At 38.8% G+C, this 21,478-nt stretch overlaps 1 protein-coding gene across 4 annotated transcripts in view; it reads right to left on the bottom strand.

Moving 5' to 3' along the window:
- The window catches only part of GK5 (glycerol kinase 5), an 84,390-nt gene that overhangs the window by 46,181 nt on the left and 16,731 nt on the right, over positions 1-21,478 (bottom strand). For 3 of the 4 annotated variants that reach the window (XM_059163881.1, XM_059163883.1, XM_059163882.1), the window contains exons 4-5: positions 14,605-14,698; positions 2,221-2,352 (exon numbers count right to left, since the gene is read on the bottom strand). In XM_059163881.1, the coding sequence (XP_059019864.1) occupies positions 2,221-2,352; positions 14,605-14,698 (226 nt within the window). Of the gene's footprint in view, positions 1-2,220; positions 2,353-3,410; positions 3,671-14,604; positions 14,699-21,478 lie in introns of those variants that run through there. The other variant, XM_059163885.1, reaches the window with a different exon arrangement.

Below are 21,478 nucleotides of genomic sequence, written 5' to 3'. Positions count from 1 at the left end.
AAAAGAATACTTTGTGACATATGAAAAAGTATATGAAATTCAAATTTCAGGATCCATAGATAAAATGGCACTAGAATGTAGCCATGCTCACCTGTTTCTGTGTTATTTATGGCTGTATTCGCACTACAATGGCAGAGTAGTTGTCACAGAAACCTTATGGCCATCCAAGTCTAAATTATGACTATCTGGCATGTTAAAGAAAAATGTGCTAATCCTTAGCATAAAGCATGCCAAAGGAAACAAAAGTATCACAACCTCTTTAAATTAGCCAACAGAGACAATGAAACGATTGTTGAGCTATCTTTTTTTTTTTTTTTTAAATAGGCTCTACACTCAATGTGGGGTGCAAACTCACGACCCAAGATTAAAAGTGGCATGCTCTACTGACTGAGCCAGCCAGGTGCCCTGAGGTATTACTAACATAGTGGAAACCATGCTCTTTATCATACTTCACCACCTCACCAACTCTTATTTGTCCTTCAAGACTAGCAGTTCCTGGCTTTGTCCAAGCCAGCACTCTACGGAAATCTTCTAACCCTTATCTCACATCATTACTCAGCTCCTTAAGAGCAGGACTACATTTCCAAGTCCAACACCTAGGAGGGTTCCTGGTATATAGCATAGGCTTAAAACATGTCTCCTAAATAAATGAGATAAAAAGAATAGCAAATGAATACATTTAAGGGTGAATTATATTTCAACAGCGGAAAGGATCAATAAAATGAAAACACATGACATAAACTCCAAAAAAGAAGTCATTTGTAAAAATAAAAAAAAATAAAAAAAAAAGAAGTCATTTGTAGATTATTTAGATTATTTATAACAAATATTTGAAGATCCCATTCAGGTTTTATACCACTTAAATATGGAGTGCTTAAAGTAATATTACTTTATTTCAAATTCTTTTTAAATTTAGAAACTGTGATTCTAAAATTTGTTCCAGATCAGAGAAAGATTAATCAGTAAGCAGCAACAATGCCTGACAAGTAGTAAGTTCATCTGTTCTTTCAAAAAAACATTTGAGAGTCAGGTCCTCTGATAGGTAGTAGGCCCATTCAAAAACACAGAGTCCATCTTAGGGTTTCCCAAGCTTGCTTTGGGTTAAGAATCCAAATAGCTCTACCCTGTAAGTAAGGGTAAACCAGAAAGACAGGCTCTCACAGGAAATGAAGCTGTTTTGAATCACCTCAATCATTAACCTGGGTTGAAGTAATCCTTGTGCCTCGAAAATGGAAGAAACAGGGCACCTGGGTGGCTCAGTTGGTTAAGCAACTGCCTTTGGCTCAGTCATGATCCTGGAGGATCAAGTCCCACAAGGGATTCCCTGCTCAGCAGGGAGTCTGCTTCTCCCTCTGACCCACTACCCTCTCATGCTCTCTATTCTCTCTCAAATAAATAAAAAATCTTAAAATAAATTTTTAAAAATCACAAGGAGAGATCACTATTTAACTACTAAAGTGGCTAAAATTTAAAAAAAAGACTGATAATACCAATTATGATGGTACATGAAATATGAAGTCCTCTCATTGATTGATGGTAGGTAAATAAATTATCAAAAACTGTGGGAAAATTTTGGACATTATCTACTAAAAGTGAAGAGAGATATACATACACATTCATGCCCTAAAAACCCCATTCCCATATATAAATACAGCAGAAATGCCTTTACATATACCCCAAAGACAGCATTATTCATAATAGCCCCAAAGTAAAGATAACTCAAATGCACATGAACAGAATGGATAAATGGATAGTGATAAAAATCATATATTGAACACTAAATAGCAATGAAAATATAAGAAAATTTATTTACACATTAATACAAATTCTTAAAAATTCAGGTAAAACTACAGTGTTGAGGAAAAAAACACCTAAGTAAAAAAGTAAAGTTGAAAGAAAATGGGATACACAGTATCACAATGTTCTACTTCTTGATTCAAGTAGTGTTACACAGATGTTTGCTCCACAATCAATGAGTGGTAAATTTTTGTTTTGTCTGTTTTTCTATATGTGTTATGACTTACAATAAAAAATTTTTTAAAAAAAATAGAGTAAAGATTCCTGTATTCCATCCCAATATGTAGTGGACACTTAATTTTCCCTCAGATAATCAAATTACTTAAATTTCCCTCAAATAATCAAATCACTATTGTTATTCCTTTACTTTTTCTTCCCTATAGTCCACACACACACATACATACCCACACAATTTTTCCTTACCTCAACCAAGTTCTGTAAAATCCAGGCCAATCTCAAAGAAACATGCTGGTTTGTGAAACTGAACAAACTGACTGTTAAACATCGTTTATTTCTAGTAAAAAAGTGCAGCACTCGGCAGAAATTCTGTAATAGCTATTAAAAAAAGACATTTTAGGAAAATACATTTAATGATGTTTGATATTTCTATATTAATTCTACACACATGAAAACAAACCCAATAACAAACAAATCATTCAAGTACTTAAAGGATTTTTAGCATTTAGAGAAAAGAAGTAAAGTAATATTACTCTAAGTGGATAATTTGTATTCTAACATATGAAATGTAACATATCTACTATGACCTTCTTTAGCAAACACAAGAAGTTCAAGATAAAGTCTTTTAAAATAAAAGGGAGAGAGTCAAGGGATAAGGCTATATTCTGATTAGAAACATATTTTTAGTGAAGTCAGTATTAAACTATAAGGAAAACTCCCCTACATATTAAGTACCGAAAATCTGGGGTGTATGATTTCATTTAATACTATCCGTACTTATCTCAATCAAAGTTGAAATATATATAGTTTAAAATTTACTTCTTAGTAAGCAAAATCTTAAATTAAAAAGAAAAAGTCTTTCATAGAAAGCCAGCTTTGAGTTTTAAAGTTTGTCAGACATAGTAATAAATAAATAAATAAATAAAAGAATAAAAACTTTATCCTGCCACCTACTATAAGAATGCAGATGGAGGGGGAGGAGTCAAGATGGCAGAGAAGTAGCAGGCTGAGACTACATCAGGTAGCAGGAGATCAGCTAGATAGCTTATCAAACCATTGCAAACACCAATCCAACGGGAGATCAAAGAAAAACAGCAATTCTAGAAACAGAAAATGGACCACTTTCTGAAAGGTAGGACCAGCACAGAAGTGAATCCAAAGTGATGGGAAGATAGACTGCGGGGGGAGGGGCCGGCTCCCGGCAAGCGGCAGAGCAAAGGAACACAAAATCAGGACTTTTAAAAGTCTGCTCCACTGAGGGACATAGCTCCAGAGGCTAAACCGGGGTGAAGCCGAAGCTGACGTGGGGCCAGCGTGGCCCTAGGTCCCGCAGGGTCACAGAAGGATCGGGGGTGCCTGAGTGTTGCAGAGCTTGCACGTATTAGACCGGGGAAGCCGGCTCATAGCCGAAGAGTGAGCTCTCAGCTCCGGATTACCTTGAACCTGTCGCAGGCTCGTTGAGCTTGGAGCGTGGCCGGAGGCCAGGGAGATGGGAGTGATTGGGCTCTTTTCTCTGAGGGCACACTGAGGAATGCTCCTCCAGGGCCGGAGACTGGGAAGCCGCCATTTTCATTCCCGTCCTCCGGAACTCTACAGAAAGCGTTCAGGGAACACGAACTGAGCGGATTACTTAGCCCGGCCCCTGATAATTCCGCCTCAGGCAAAGACACTTGAGAATCACTAAAACAGGCCCCTCCCCCAGAAGATCAACAAGAAATCCAGCCAAGACAAAGTTCACCTACCAAGGAGAGCAGCAGAATTCCAGTGGCGGAGAAAGCAAAGCACGGAACTCATGGCTTTCTCCCCATGATTCTTCAGTCTTGCGGTTAATTTAAATTTTTTTTTATTTTTATTTTTTCTGCTAAATTTTTTTTAACTTTTACCCTTTTCTTTTATAACTTTTTTCACTAGTTTATCTAATACATATATATTTTTTCTTTTTTATATTTTTTTCTCTATTTGTTTTCTTTAAAAAATTTTTTTTTCTGAACTTCTTTTTATCCCCTTTCTCCCTACCACAATTTGGGGTCTATTCTGATTTGCTTAAAGTGCATTTTCCTGGGGTCTTTGCCACCCTTATTTGCTCCTTCATATACTCTTACCTGGACAAAATTACAAGGTGGAAAAACTCACCACAAAAAAAAGAACAAGAGGCAGTACCAAAGGCTAGGGACCTAATCAATACAGACACTGGTAATATGTCAGATCTAGAGTTCAGAATGACAATTCTCAAGGTTCTAGCCGGGCTCGAAAAAGGCATGGAAGATATTAGAGAAACCCTCTCGGGAGAGACAAAAGCCTTCTGAGAAATAAAAGAACTAAAATCTAACCAAGTTGAAATAAAAAAAAGCTATTAATGAGGTGCAATAAAAATGGAGGCTCTCACGGCTAGGATAAATGAGGCAAAAGAAAGAATTAGTGATATAGAAGACCAAATGACAGACAATAAAGAAGCTGAGCAAAAGAGGGACAAATACTGGACCACAAGGGGAGAATTCGAGATATAAGTAACACCATAAGACGAAACAATATTAGAATAATTGGGATTCCAGAAGAAGAAAGAGAGAGGGGAGCAGAAGGTTTATTGGAGAGAATTACTGTAGAGAATTTCCCTAATATGGCAAAGGGAACAAGCATCAAAATCCAGGAGGTGTAGAGAACGCCCCTCAAAATCAACAAGAATAGGTCCACACCCTCTCACCTAATAGTAAAATTTACAAGTTTTAGCGACAAAGAGAAAATCCTGAAAGCAGCCCGGGAAAAGAAGTCTGTAACATACAATGGTAAAAATATTAGATTGGCAGCGGACTTATCCATAGAGACCTGGCAGGCGAGAAAAACCTGGCATGATATATTCAGAGCACTAAACAAGAATAACATGCAGCCAAGAATACTATATCCAGCTAGGCTATCATTGAAAATAGAAGGAGAGGGGCGCCTGGGTGGCTCAGTGGGTTAAGCCGCTGCCTTCGGCTCAGGTCATGATCTCAGGGTCCTGGGATCGAGTCCCACATCGGGCTCTCTGCTCAGCAGGGAGCCTGCTTCCTCCTCTCTCCTCTGCCTGCCTCTCTGCCTACTTGCGATCTCTCTCTGTCAAATAAATAAATAAAATATTAAAAAAAAAAAAAAAAAGAAAATAGAAGGAGAGATAAAAAGCTTCCAGGACAAACAAAAACTGAAAGAATTTGCAAACACCAAACCAGCTCTACAGGAAATATTAAAAGGGGTCCTGTAAGCAAAGAGAGAGCCTAGAAGTAGTAGATCAGAAAGGAACAGAGACAATATATAGTAACAGTCACCTTACAGGCAATACAATGGCACTAAATTCATATGTCTCAATAGTGACCCTCAATGTTAATGGGCTAAATGCCCCAATCAAAAGACACAGGGCATCAGAATGGATAAAAAACCAAAACCCATCAATGTGTTGCCTACAAGAAACTCATTTTAGACCCGAGAACACCTCCAGATTTAAAGTGAGGGGGTGGAAAACAATTTACCATGCTAATGGACATTAGAAGAAAGCTGGGGTGGCAATCCTTCTATCAGATCAGTTAGATTTTAAGCCAAAGACTATAATAAGCGATGAGGAAGGACACCATATCATACTCAAAGGGTCTGTCCAACAAGAAGATCTAACAATTTTAAATATCTATGCCCCCAACGTGGGAGCAGCCAACTATATAAACCAATTAATAACAAAATCAAAGAAACACATCAACAATAATACAATAATAGAGAACTTTAACACTTCCCTCACTGAAATGGACAGATCATCCAAGCAAAAGATCAACAAGGAAATAAAGGCCTTAAATAATACACTAGACCAGATGGACATCACAGATATATTCAGAACATTTCATCCCAAAGCAACAGAATACACATTCTTCTCTAGTGCACATGGAACATTCTCCAGAATAGATCACATCCTGGGTCATAAATCAGGTCTCAACTGGTATCAAAAGATTGGGATCATTCCCTGCATATTTTCAGACCACAATGCTCTGAAGCTAGAACTCAATCACAAGAGGAAATTTTGAAAGAACCCAAATACATGAAGCCTAAACAGCATCCTTCTAAAGAATGAATGGGTCAACCAGGAAATTAAAGAAGAATTGAAAAAATTCATGGAAACAAATGATAATGAAAACACAACAGTTCAAAATCTGTGGGACACAGCAAAGGCAGTCATGAGAGGAAAATATATAGTAGAAAAAGCCTTTCTCAAGAAACAAGAAAGGTCTCAAATACACAACCTAACCCTACATCTAAAGGAGCTAGAGAAAGAACAAGAAAGAAAGCCTAAACCCAGAAGGAGAAGAGAAATAATAAAGATCAGAGCAGAAATCAATGAAATAGAAACCAAAAACAAAAGGAAACAAAAAAGCAAAAACAAAAAAACAAAAAACAATAGAACAAATCAATGAAACTAGGAGCTGGTTCTTTGAACGAATTAATAAGATTGATAAATCCCTGGCCAGACTTATCAAAAAGAAAAGAGAAAGGATCCAAATAAATAAAATCATGAATGAAAGAGGAGAGATCAGAACTAACACCAAAGAAATACAATTATAAGAACATACTATGAGCAGCTCTATGCAAACAAATTTGAAAATCTGGAAGAAATGGACGCATTCCTAAAGACATATAAACTACCACAACTGAACCAGGAAGAAAGAGAAAACCTGAACAGACCGATAACCAGTAAGGAGATTGAAAGAGTCATCAAAAATCTCCAAACAAAAGCCCAGGGCCAGACGGCTTCCCAGGGGAATTCTACCAAACATTTAAAGAAGAACTAATTCCTATTCTCCTAAAACTGTTCCAATAAATAGAAATGGAAGAAAAACTTCCAAACTCATTTTATGAGTCCAGCATCACCTTGATCCCAAAACCAGACAAGGATCCCATCAAAAAAGAGAACTACAGACCAATATCCTTAATGAACACAGATGCAAAGATTCTTACCAAAATACTAGCCAATAGGATTCAACAGTACATTAAAAGGATTATTCACCACGACCATGTGGGATTTATTCCAGGGCTGCAAGGTTGGTTCAACATCCGCAAATCAATCAATGTGATATAACACATCAATAAAAGAAAAAATAAGAACCATATGATACTCTCAATAGATGCTAAAAAAGCATTTGACAAAGTAAAGCATCCATTCCTGATCAAAACTCTTCAAAGTGTAGGCATAGAGGGCACATACCTCAATATTATCAAAGCCATCTATGAAAAACCCACCGCAAATATCATTCTCAATGGAGAAAAACTGAAAGCTTTTCCACTAAGGTCAGGAACACGACAGGGATGTCCATTATCACCACTGCTATTCAACACAGTCCTAGAAGTCCTAGCCTCAGCAATCAGACAACAAAAGGAAATTAAAGGCATCCAAATTGGCAAAGAAGTCAAACTATCACTCTTCACAGATGATATGATACTATATGTGGAAAACCCAAAAGACTCCACTCCAAAACTGCAGAACTTGTACAGGAATTTAGTAAAGTGTCAGGATATAAAATCAATGCACAGAAATCAGTTGCATTTCTCTACACCAACAACAAGACAGAAGAAAGAGAAATTAAGGAGTCAATCCCATTTACAATTGCACCCAAAACCATAAGATACCTAGGAATAAACCTAACCAAGGGGCTAAGAATCTATACTCAGAAAACTATAAATGACTCATTAAAGAAATTGAGGAAGACACAAAGAAATGGAAAAATGTTCCATGCTCCTGGATTGGAAGAAGAAATATTGTGAAAATGTCTATGCTACCTAAAGCAATCTACATATTTAAGGCAATCCCTATAAAAATCCCACCCATTTTTTCAAAGAAATGGAACAAATAATCCTAAAATTTATATGGAACCAGAAATAACCTCAAATAGCCAAAGGAATATTGAAAAAGAAAGCCAAAGTTGGTGGCATCACAATTCTGGACTTCAAGCTCTATTACAAAGCTGTCATCATCAAGACAGCATGGTACTGGCACAAAAACAGACACATAGATCAATGGAACAGAATAGAGAGCCCAGAAATAGACCCTCAACTCTATGGTCAACTCATCTTCGACAAAGCAGGAAAGAATGTTCAATGGAAAAGGAAAAAAGATAGCCTCTTCAACAAATGGTGTTGGGAAAATTGGACGGCCACATGCAGAAAAATGAAATCGGACCATTTCCTTACACCACACATGAAAATAGACTCAAAATGGATGAAGGACCTCGGTGTGAGAAAGGAATCCATCAAAGTCCTTGAGGAGAACATGGGCAGCAACCTCTTTGACCTCAGCCGCAGCAAGGTCTTCCTAGGAACAACGCCAAAGGTAAGGGAAGCAAGGGCAAAAATGAACTATTGGGATTTCATCAAGATCAAAAGCTTTTGCACAGCAAAGGAAACAGTTAACAAAACCAAAAGACAACTGACAGAGTACGAGAAGATATTTGCAAACAACGTATCACATAAAGGGCTAGTATCCAAAATCTATAAAGAACTTAGCAAACTCAACACCCAGAGAACAAATAATCCAATCAAGAAATGGGCAGAAGACATGAACAGATATTTCTGCAAAGAAGACATCCAGATGGCCAACAGACACATGAAAAAGTGCTCCACATCACTTGGCATCGGGGAAATACAAATCAAAACCACAATGAGATATCACCTCACACCAGTCAGAATGGCTAAAATTAACAAGTCAGGAAATGACAGATGCTGGTGAGGATGCAGAGAAAGGGGAACCCTCCTACACTGTTGGTGGGAATGCAAGCTGGTGCAGCCACTCTGGAAAACAGCATGGAGGTTCCTCAAAAAGTTGAAAATAGAACCACCCTATGACCCAGCAATTGCACTACTAGGTATTTACCCTAAAGATACAAACGTAGTGATCTGAAGGGCACGTGCACCCAAATGTTTATAGCAGCAATGTCCACAATAGGCAAACTATGGGAAGAACCTAGATGTCCATCAACAGATGAATGGATAAAGATGTGGTATACATATACAATGGAATACTATGCAGCCATCAAAAGAAATGAAATCTTGCCATTTGCGACGACATGGATGGAACTAGAGGGTATCATGCTTAGTGAAATAAGTGAATCAGAGAAAGACAATTATGATATGATCTCCCTGATATGAGGAAGTGGAGATGCAACATGGGGGGTTAGGGGGGTAGGAGAAGAATAAATGAAACAAGAAGTGATCAGGAGGGAGACAAACCATAAGTGACTCTTAATCTCACAAAACAAACTGAGGGTTGCTGGGGGGAGGGGGGTCGGGAGAGGGGGATGGGGTTATGGACATTGGGGAGGGTATGTGCTATGGAGAGTGCTGTGAAGTGTGTAAACCTGGTGGTTCACAGACCTGTACCCCTGTGGATAAAAATACATTATATGTTTATAAAAAATAAAAAATAAAAAAATAAAGATAGAAAAAAAAAAGAATGCAGATGGACAATTCAACTTCTGAAATTGGTATTTTACAAAATATTCACTTATAGAGAATTTACCCACTTCTTGCATTTTCTTCCTCTGTTATTGCCCACCCTCTCCTAAACAATATATTTAAAGGGGTACCTGGGTTGCTCCCATTGGTTAAGTGTCCAACTCTTGATTTCAGCTTAGGTCATGATCTCAGGGTCATGAGATGGAGCCCTGCACCAGGCTCCACACTGGGTATGGAGACTGATTAAGATTGATTCTCTCCCTCCCCTCTGCCCTTCCCTCCCCACTCACATGCACATGCTCTCTCTCTGTAAAAAAAAATTTTTTTAAATATATATGTATAAATTTAAAAGATTGTATTTATTTACTAAAATAATAAACACAACAATCAAGAAAATGTATAAACTCAATTCTCTCTACATTTCAGTCCTGTCCCCCTTTTTTGGAACAATGAGCCCCAGTTTAATTTTTTTCCTTTCCATTTTGGTGAGATCATTTAAGTTCTTTTAGCAAATTTCATTTATATAATATAGTGTTATCAACTATGGTCATCATGTTATACATTAGATCCTCAAACCTTGTTCATCTTATAACTGAAAGTTTGTACCCTTTTAACTTCCTTTTCACCTTATTCGGTATTCAAATCTTCTGTGTTTCTTTATATTTTGTACTGCTTATTAAAAGATAAGAGTTTCTGAAAATATTTAGAATGACCACCCATAATACTTCCTCTGATGTCTTATATTTTAAGGAATGCTTCAAATTGAAAGCAGTTCTTCCTCCTTAAGAACACTATACTTTCCTCTATTAAAAAAATTACATTTAGGGGCACCTGGGTGGCTCAGTGGGTTAAGCCTCTGCCTTCGGCTCAGGTCATGATCTCAGGGTCCTGGGATCGAGCCCCACATCGGGCTCTCTGCTCACCAGAGAGCCTGCTTCCCCCTCTCTCTCTGCCTGCTGCTCTGCCTGCTTGGGATCTCTTCCTCTATCAAATAAATAAAATAAAATCTTTAAAAAAAATTACATTTAATATCCTTCAGGGATCTTCTATTAAAATACAGATACCGGGGGGCGCCTGGGTGGCTCAGTGGTTTGGGCTGCTGCCTTCGGCTCGGGTCATGATCTCGGGGTCCTGGGATCGAGCCCCGCATCGGGCTCCCTGCTCTGCAGGAAGCCTGCTTCCCTCTCTCTCTCTCTCTCTGCCTGCCTCTCTGCCTACTTGTGATCTCTGTCTGTCAAATAAATAAATAAAATCTTAAAAAAAAAAAATACAGATACTGGGGGGGAGGCACACAAAAAGTATGGAGAGTTCTTACAACTGTACTTTTACTCAACATACGAAAAATTAACTTTTTGTTTTTACATTTAACAAATATTTATTGAGTACCTTCTATGTACCAAGGACTGTGCTAGGCCTTGAGAAAGCAGAATGAACAATATGGGCAGAATCCCTACCTTCTTGAAATTTACATTCTAATGGGAAGAGACGGACAAGTAATCAAATCAGTAAGTGAGATAGTCTAAGAAGACACTGACTGTAAAATAAACCAATACTGAATGTACCACCAAGAAAAAAAAATCCTGCTATTTAAATTGCAATTTAATGCTAAGATATAATTGATGGTTAAAATGATTTTTAAAAATAAGCAGTTAAAAATACATCTTGCTTGGTGTGCCTGGCTGGCTTAGTCAGTGGAGCATGCAACTCTTGATCTTGGAGTTGTGAGTTCAAGACTCACACTGGGTGTAGAGATACTTAAAAAGAAATTCTTAAAAAGAAAAATCCTGAAAAAAAAAAAATCTAACCAAACAAACAAAAACACCTTGCTTAAAAATCACCCTTTTAAATTGGGAAAAAAAAAAATGTATGCCTTATAACTCACACATTGTTGGTGAGAATATAAATGATACAGCTACTCTGGAAAAAAGTCTGACAGTTCCTTATGAAACAAAACATGCAATTACTATTTGACCTAGCAATTAATTGTACCTTTGGGGTATTATCCTAGACAAATGAAAACTCATGTTCACATAAAATTCTGTACACAAATGTTCAAAACAGCTCTATTTGTAATAGCCAAAAACTGGAATTTGCACAGATGTCCTTAAACGGGTGGTGCATTTGTACCACTGAATACAATTCAGCAATAAAAAGTAACAAGCTATTGACAGACATATAACTTGGATTCTCCAGGGAATTACACTAAGTGAAGAAAGCAAATCCCAGAAGGCTTTATACTGTATCACTCTATGTATATAATATTTTGGAAGTGAGAAAAAAAATTTAATGGAGAACAGATTAGTGGTTGCAAGGAGTGAGGGACGGGAAGAGTATGGGGAAGCGCACGAGAGAGAGAGGATGTTGTTACAAAAGAGCGACACGAGGGACCTTTGAAATGTTCATCATCTGGATTCTGGTGGCGGATTCATGAACACAGGGAAAAAACCGTACAAAAATTATAACACACACACACACATGCACATACACAAGTACAGGTAAAACTGAGGAAATCTGAATAAGATCTATAGACTATATTAATGTCAATACTACTATAGTATTATAGACACTATAATTATAATTATACTATTTTAGACACAATAGTATAGTTTTGTAAAATATTACCATTGAGAGAAACTACAAAGCCTATAAGGGATCCCTGTATTATTTCTTACAACTGCATGTGAATCTATATTTATCTCAATTAAATTTCAATTGTAAAAAAATCTATGTCTCAAAACCTTTGAAATGTAGTTAAGTGCTGTGAAAGAAAGAAGGACAGTAAGACAGAGACTGGAGTGGCGGGTGGGGACATACTACTCTATAAATGGGATGGCAGGAAAGGGCTCACATAGAGGAGATGGCATAGGAGCTGGGCCTGGAGAGATGAGAAAAATCCAGTCATGACGGGAGAAAGCCCCTGAGGGTACGAATGCCTTAAGGGAAGCGGCACCTTCAGTGCTTTAAGAACAAAAGCAGGTTGGCAAAGCTGGAGCTGAATACTTAGCAGCTTCAGGAAGAAAGGGTCTGGGAAGTGGGAAGAGTTGTAGACAGGGGATTTTATGCTACAAGCAAAGAGAAGCCTTAGCAACAATTAACCAACAATCAGAACAGCAGTGAAAGGAAGCATGAATGCTGCTAGAAGAACTGGAAGAAAACAATGGTTCCGGGAGACTGCCAACACAGGTCAATTACTTCACCATTTTGTTTGGAGCTAACATTGGCTAAACAAATGACTTTGGTGCCATCTCTGGCACATATACCCTCAACATTTCCATAACCTCAACCGATAAACCATGAGCATCCAGGAGAGGGGGGTACAGCGTGCAACTCTTAATCTTGGGGTTGTAAGTCTGAGCCCCACGCTGAGATTACTTAAAAATAAAACCCTTAAGAAAAAAAAAAGCGGGCACCTGGGTGGCTCAGTGGGTTAAGCCTCTGCCTTCAGCTCAGGTCACGATCTCAGGGTCCTGGGATTGAGCCCCACATCAGGCTCTCTGCTCAGCAGGAAGCCTGCTTCCCTCTCACTCTCTCTCTCTCTCTCTCTCTCTCTGCCTGCCTCTCTGCCTACTGGTGATCTCTTTGTCAAATAAATAAATAAAACCTTTTAAAAAAAGAAAGAAAGAAAGAAAGAAAAAACATCTGTATAGGATGAATGCAGGGTAGGCTTCTCTCAGTGGCAGTCAAGGCCCTGACATTGTGTGTGCTAAACATTTGTCTGTGTACATTTGTCTCCTAAGAAAACCCAAAGCTTACATCATGCGCATCCTCAATATCAAGCAGATGAAGAGCTTAATTTAAAGGCTGATTTTTGTGCCTGAAGTGAGTTTTATATGTGAGATTTGGGGTTTGTACTACAGACGTAAATTATTTCCAAAGTCAAAACTTTTTTTTTTTTAAAGACTTTGTTTGACAGACAGAGATAGCAAGTAGGCAGAGAGGCAGGCAGAGAGAGAGGAGGAAGCAGGCTCCCCACCAAGCAGAAAGGCCAATGCGGGGCTCAATTCCAGGACCCTGGGATCATGACCGGAGCTGAAGCAGAGGCTTTAACCCACTGAGCCACCCAGGCACCCCTCAAAACTTATTTTTTAAAGGAATAAAAGTTATAAATACCTCACTGACAGACCTAAGAAATATTTGATGAATTGACCTATTAAAAACTAAAATTATGCATTAAGATACAGAATTCTGCATTGTAAGTAGTATAATTTAAAATTATACCATTCAAAGTTCATGACATTTCCTTATAATTATTTTCAACTCCTTGATTAGTCTGTCCTGTAAAGAGCACCTCTTGGTTCTCAGCCTTTCAAGTTATTAAAGCATGGTGCATTTTCATATATTATACTAACAAAAGAAAAACCAACTGCGGGTGAGATTATGGCAAAAGTGTCTCTTGTACTCATGCACTGCTGTCAGATTCCATAATATCTAATAATATCTTTGTTTGTTTTCATATAAAATTAATGTCTCCAAAGAGTTGTTGAGTAAAACCAATGCTCCAGATATTCCCTGAAGCACTACCTGGTACAGGCACCCTAGCTGAGGAGGCATTTAGCTGGGCGGCATTAGAACACGGAATATTGCAACACACTGTAGGCAATCTGCTGTATTGATTATACCAGATCTGGCCACATTTGCAAATTGTCTTACCCTCTGACTCAGTAATCCCACACTTACATTGACACCGCCACTGAGGTCATCATCATGGTTGTCACCGTTGTCATTTGCGACCTTTATGTGACAGGCATCAGTGAAGAGCTCGTGGCAGTCAGCTAGTTATCGATCTCAATATTCATTCTCCACTTTTCTAATAAAAGAGGATGAAATCTGGACACTTTCCTACTTACTTTCTGGACACAGTCTGCATTTTGTCTATTTCTCCATGAATGGCAACTTGGCAAATTCTTCTCCAGGAATGAATTCTCACTTATGTGAGAACATCTGGACCGTCCTAAACCTCCTCAGGGTTTCCTGAAGTGTAGTACTTTAGTCTACCACATATGCTTTTGGGTAACTATTAAAAAGTTTCACTGATGGGAGGAGTGTGCATATGTGTATTCTCTTCTCAATTTCCTAAAGCAGTACAAATAGGAGATTATATACTTAAGCCTATAGTCAAGGGACATTTACAGGGAAAACAGCAACATCCAAATCACAGAAGAAAAAGATTACCTTCAGTCTGAGCGAATTATTCCAAGATTTTACAAGTTCAACAGCTCTTAGGTCTTGCCAACTAATGAAGTTGTGAAAATGATTTCCCGTTTTCCTACGAATGATAAAAACAGTATTTGGAGACTCAATATGAATTGAGGCTATATTAAATAAAAGATCTGCCATAAGAGAAAACAAAATTAGAGGGCACACTGGAATCTCAAAGTATGAGTTAATTAAACGGGGCTTGCTGAATGACTTATTTTATAAATTGAACACATTTTGTAAGTAGTATAATATGATAAATAATATTAAATTCTAGACCAAATTCTAACAGGAAAGATGCTCTTTTTGAAGCATCTTCTGCATACTTCTAAAACACAAGAACTTAATGAAAAGGCTTTTAAATACTTGCCCATACACCTTAAAAAGAAGCCAATGCTTTCCCCCTTCACTGTACCTTGTCACACTATTAGATCAAAACCTCTGTACCTACAGAAGAGCTGAAATATTGCCTAAACCTATTTCTACATCTCTCAACTTTATGACTGGCTTAGCCACTGGCAACCTACCAGGCTTATCAAAATGTGTCTAGTAAAAAGAAATTTAACAACCTCTGGGTGGACACTGCAATATAAGTACAAAACTAAGAAACATAGTAGAAATGAATCATTTCCCTTGTTGGCTCCTGTAAGTCAACCACTGACATCTACCAATCTTCGACACTGAACTCAGACTTGCTTTCTACTCTATTTCCAGCGGCCCTCCCATGTGGGTTGGCCACGTTCAATTCCCTAGACTGTCATAACCCCTACTTCTTAAGCAGTCCATACTCAAGAGCATGTCCTCAACTGTATTAACCTGGGAACATTCTACTCCTGAAATTCTAACATTCCAATATATTAGTTGACACTTCTTGCTATTATTCCAGTTCTCTCAATCTTACTCTCTAAATGCCTTCCCTTCAACCTCACTACAGCCTTTAATCCCTCAAACATTCCCTTTTCTTCCTACCAACCTCTCCCAGGATTCCTTCCATTCTTGCATCCCATGACCTAGCACACTCTCTACCCCTTGACTCTCTTTATAAAAATTGTGGTAAAATATATGTAACATGAAATTTGCCATTTTTTTAAATTTATTTATCAGAGAGAGAGAGGGAAAGAGAGTGAGCACAGGCAGACAGAATGGCAGGCAGAGGCAGAGGAAGAAGCAGGCTCCCTGCTGAGCAAGGAGCCCGATGTGGGACTCCATCCCAGGACGCTGGGATCATGACCTGAGCCGAAGGCAGCTGCTTAACCAACTGAGCTACCCAGGCATCCCGAAATTTGCCATTTTAAACACGTTTAAGTACACAGTTCAGTAGCATTAAGTACAGTTCACAATGTTCTATGTTACCGTCTCCATTATTTCTAAACATTTGGGTTGTTTCCAGCTTCTTGCCACTGTGCACAATGCTGCTATTAACACTGCTATACCTGTTTGAGTCCCTGTTTCCAACCCCTCTGCACAAACCCCTAGGATGAGAATTGCAGGGTCATATGGTAAGTCTACTTTTTGAAGATCTGTTGAACTTTTTCCCACAGTGGCTACACCATTTTTACATCCTTGCCACCAGTATACAAGAGTTCCAATGTTTCCCCATCCTCACCAACACTTGTCATTCTCTATTTTTTTTAATTTTTAAAAGATTTGTATTTATTTATTTGACAGAAGGAGAAAGACAGCAAGAGAGGGAACACAAACAGGGGGAGTGGGAGAGGGAGAAAGAGGCTTCCCGCTGAGCAGGGAACCCAACACAGGGCTTGATCCCAGGATCTTGGGATCATGACCCGAGCCTAAGGCAGATGCTTAATAACTGAGCCACCCAGGCACCCTCTTCATTTTTAAAATTATAGCCATCCTGGTGGGTGTGAAGTGATACCTCATTGTGGTTTTGATATGTGTTTCCCCAATGGCTAATGATATTGTACATCCTTCCATGTGCTTATTGACTAATTGTATATTATTCCAGTCCTCTGTCCATTTATGAATTGGGTTATTTGGTTTTTTGCTATTGAGATGTAGGAGTTCTTTATATATTCTAAATATTAATTCTTTATCAAATAGATGACTTACAAATAAACACTCTCCACCATTTTGTGAGTTTTCACTCTCTTAATAGTGTCCCCCCCCCATTTTTCACCTCTATTAATGAGAATCACAGCATTCACCTACATCATGAACATATTACTTCTTTTTCCTTCAGTGATCCAAAAAGTCACCATTATCATAAATGCAAATCAGAGAAGCAATATTCCAATTTTCCTATAGATGAGATTACAAACCAAACACACCAAGATGCAGACCAAGACACATGCCTTCCATGCTGCTGTCATTTTCCAGAAATCTTACAGCACATTTAAGATATCACTGACTATAAATTTTTCCAGACACATTTCTAAAATGCAAATTGTAGGGACGCATGGGTGGCTCAGTCAGTTAAGTGGCTGCCTTGAGCTCAGGTCGTGATCCCGGGAACCTGGGATGGAATCCTGCACTGGGCTCCTTGCTCGGCAGGGAACCTGCTTCTCTCTCTCCCTTTGCCTTCTCTCTCTCCCTCTGCCTGCTTATGCTCTCTGTCAAATAAATAAATAAAATCTTTAAAACACAAATTGTACACTCTGCCAAAGTAATTTCAACGTGGCTTTATTTCTTGTCCTTGTGATTAAATTTAGGGCAATTTTTATACTTTGGGGAATTCCAGTAGGTAAGAATATGAAAGAGGAATTAGTTGTCAAAAATATGAAAATATCAGGGCACCTGGGTGGTTCAGTGGGTTAAAGCCTCTGCCTTCGGCTCAGGTCATGATCCCAGGGTCCTGGGATTGAGCCCCGCATTGGGCTCTCTGCTCGGCAGGAAGCCTGCTTCCCTCTCTCTCTCTGCCTGCCTCTCTGCCTACTTGTGATCTCTGTCTGTCAAATAAATATATAGAATCTTAAAAAAAAATGAAAATATCCTAATAGTGTTTTCTGATGCATATACGTTTTTGATATTGATGAAGTCCAATTTATCTATATTTGGTCTGTTTTGTTTTGTTAGCTGTGCTTTTGGTACCATCTAAGAAATCAGTCCTATATCCACAGCCATGAAAATTTTCCTCTATGCTTTCTTCTAAGAGTTTTGAAGTTTTATCTCTTAAGTTTAGTCTTCAGTTCATTTTTTAAGTTAATTTTTGTATATGGTATAAGGTACGGGTCCGGATTCATACTTTTGCATATGGACCCCTAGTTTTCTCAGCATCATTTGTTGAAAAGATGGTTCTTTCTGCATTGCCTGGTCTTGGCAGCCTTGTCAAAAATCAGAGTTGACCATCGTATTTTTTTTCTTTGGGCTGACATAACAAAGCACCTCAGACTGTGTGGCTTAAGACAATAGCAATTTATTGTCTCATAGTTCTGGAAGCTAAACATCCAAAATCATGGTGTTGCCAGGGCCAGCTCCCTCTGTAACCTATAAGGGAATCCTTTCTAGCCTCATCCTAAGCTTCTGGTGGTCTGCAGCAATCTTTGGCATTCCTTGGCTCAGAGGTGCATCACTTCCACCCCCTCCTCCACAGGGTATTCTGTGTGTTTCTGTTTTCACGTGGCCATCTTTTTGTGAGGACACGAGTCATACCAAATTACAAATCCACCCTACTGCATTATGACCTCATCCTAATTTAACTGATTATATCCACAGTGACCCTATTTCCCAAGGTCAAATTCTGAGGTGCTGCTGTTGCTTCTGTTGGGTTATTTCCCCCAAATCTCCCTTACTCCTAAGTGTGAGATTACTGAGTCAAAACACAAGGTGATTTTCCAGCTCCTCATATGTGGCCAAACCTCCAATATTTGATGGTATAGCCCATATTGCATATTGACTACTGCAATACTTTTAATGCCTTCTCAGATACGGTTCCCATATCGGATGGTGCTTTGGGGAGTGTCTGAGGCATTGGATATACTTGATAACTACTTGGAGACATTAAGTTTATATGAAAACAAATGTATTATAAAATAAGATAGTAATGCATAACTGAAACATATCTGCCATAATCTCACCTAGACTGATTCTTCTTTTTGTTATTTAAATATACAAAAATGCACTTTGGGGTGCCTGGGTGGCTCAGTCCGTTAAACGTCTGCCTTTGGCTCAGATCATGATCCCAGGGTTCTGGGATCAAACACTCCATCGTCCTCATCTCCCTTCTCATGCTCTCCCTTGCTATCTTTCTCTCAAATAAGTAAATAAAATCTTTAAAAATAAAAGTAAAATTAAAACTGCACCTTGCTTAATAACTTGTAAGGCTGCGAACTGAGAGGTGCTATTTACAGGAAAGACAGAGTAATTAAGGAGTTAAAAATGGTTATAGGAAAAAAAAATGTATTTATAGGAAATGTCATGAATCCTGAATTGCATAATTTTGAACTGTACTATTTATAATGTGCAATTTAAATCTTAATGTATGGGGTGCCTGGGTGGCTCAGTGGGTTAAAGCCTCTGCCTTTGGCTCAGGTCATGATTCCAGAGTCCTGGGATCGAGCCCTGCATCGGGCTCTCTGCTCAGTGGGGAGCCTGCTTCCCCCCCTTTCTCTGCCTGCCTCTCTGCCTACTTGTGATCTCTGTCTGTCAAACGAATAAATAAAATCTTTTAAAAAAAATCTTAATGTATAATTTTAGTTTTTAGCAGATTAATTCATTGAATATTCCTTAAACTGTGACTAATTTCTTCAGTTAGTGATATGTTTAAAATTTATGCCTTTGAAAATAAATGTGATAACTCTGGATATCTGATTTCCCACTCCTCAGGTACTGCAGATTTTTCTTTGTTGAGGGTTGGAGTTGCCAGCTTGTGACTTTTCCACACTATTTTTGCAAAGTGTGCATTCCTTATTGAGTAAGTTTCTGCAACTTCTCTTACCTCTGTCATTGGCTAGTGACCTGATAAAGATTTTCTTAATGTCTGGCTCCAAAAGAACCCCCCAAAGGTACTGGTCCTTTAAATCTTCCAACAGACACAGCCTGTGAAAGCCACTGCAGCTGAGAGGGCTGGAACCTAGGTGAGCATCCATGCCAGTTCTGTAGGCCACAATGAAATCCACCAAAGCATACACACTCAAATTTTTGTAGAACAATGTCCCCACTGCCTGCCCTGGCACTCACTCCAGGAATGTGAGCTGCTTTCCCCACACCCAAAGCAGGGCTGAGGAGTAAAGGATGATGGCCAGTTTGCACACACCCTCTTACCTGAGAATAGTAGCCTCTACCTTGATCCATCATCCCCTAGTTGTTACAAGGCCCAATCAGGTTCTAGAGTTCCAAAATAGTTTACGACAACCTCTCTTCCTAACTCAATGCTTGATCTGTCCAACTCTCACCAATTCCTTCTCCCTTTTTCTGCACAATGTCACTCTCTATACCTTATCTTTCCAGTTAACCATTTACCTTTTCAACACCAACCTGGGATTCTACCAGCTTTATTCTGTGTCTACTTTCAATGCCAGAACCTTGTGAATTGATACCAATCCATTGTCTATGGAACACAACCTTGTCTATGTCCTCAGCGTCACTTAAAACAATAAAATTCTTTCTCTTGTCCCTCATTAGTTTCCTCCCCATGCCCCACAAATGGTACATCTTAATTTCCACGGATTTCTTAAGGCCTAGGCCAGCACTACCATCTATTCTCAAAGGAAGTAAAGACACAGGAATGACTTTCCTAACTCCCCATTTCTCCCACTTCTCTTTCGGTTCAGAGGAAAAGCTTTCTCTCTCATGTCACAGGCTGGCAGCTCCACCTGAACTTTCTATACCCATGCTTTCCTGACTCTTTCCATCACTTCATTTCATCAGTATTCCATCAACTTTCTACACATGCTTAAATCTCCCACATTTGAAACAGAACAAAAAATACCTCTCCTAACCCAGGATGCCCCCCACACCTAACTAAGCCCCTTCAACATTTCCTCATCACCTCCCATTACCTCAACTGAACACAATTCAAATGCAACTGAGATTTCTAATCATTCATGAAAATTACATTTACTGTGTAACGTTGGTTTCCTAATTTCCAGATTTACAGGCTCCTTTTCAATTTGACTTGACCTTTCTGCAATACTGACTCCTGACAATCACTTCTTCCTACCTAAAACTGTCACTTTCCTAAACTTCCATGTTATCATTGTGATGTTTCTCCTTCTATCTCTCTAAGTATATGGGGTTTTCTTTGTTTCCTTTGCCAACTTTTTTCCCCCTATCATTTCATGTAAGGATCATGCTGCAAAACACTGGCATGGTAAAGGAATAGAGTAAGTGGGAGTGGGGAGTGTTTTCAGATAGGAGAACAGAGACCTGAATAAACAATAGCCCTCAAAAAGACTTCCCAGACTTAGTCTCATTCCCCTCAGATCTACTCAACTGCTCCCCTACTACAAGGAATAAGTCCACTGAAGGAGAAATACAGACTGCCCTGATTCAAGAATATTCTTTCTCAAATGTAAATTTGGTCACATTCCTCTTCTGCTTAACGGCTTTTGATAGTTTCCCACTTCTTGTAAGAGACAAACTCCTTAGCCTTACCACAACAAATGGCCTTTCCTGGACTGGGACCTTGTCTTCCTCTCTAGGTACATCTCAGTCACAAAGATTTGAGTGCCTACTATGTGCCAGGCACTGTTCTAAGTATGAAGGATCCAGTGAGAATAGGGCAGACAGAAATCCCAACATGGGACTTCTTACTCCAATAAGAGATATGTAATAAAAATAAATATGCAAATAAATAAATAAGAATTTTAGAGGCACCTGGGTGGCTCAGTTGGTTAAGCGTCTGCCTTTGGCTCAGGTCATAATCTCTGGCGTCCTGGGATCAAGCCCC

Source organism: Mustela lutreola, chromosome 2 (assembly GCF_030435805.1).
Source record: "Mustela lutreola isolate mMusLut2 chromosome 2, mMusLut2.pri, whole genome shotgun sequence".
Lineage (NCBI taxonomy): Eukaryota > Metazoa > Chordata > Mammalia > Carnivora > Mustelidae > Mustela > Mustela lutreola.
The sequence above is the reverse complement of the archived record's forward strand: the minus strand, read 5'-3'. Positions and strand labels throughout refer to the sequence as shown.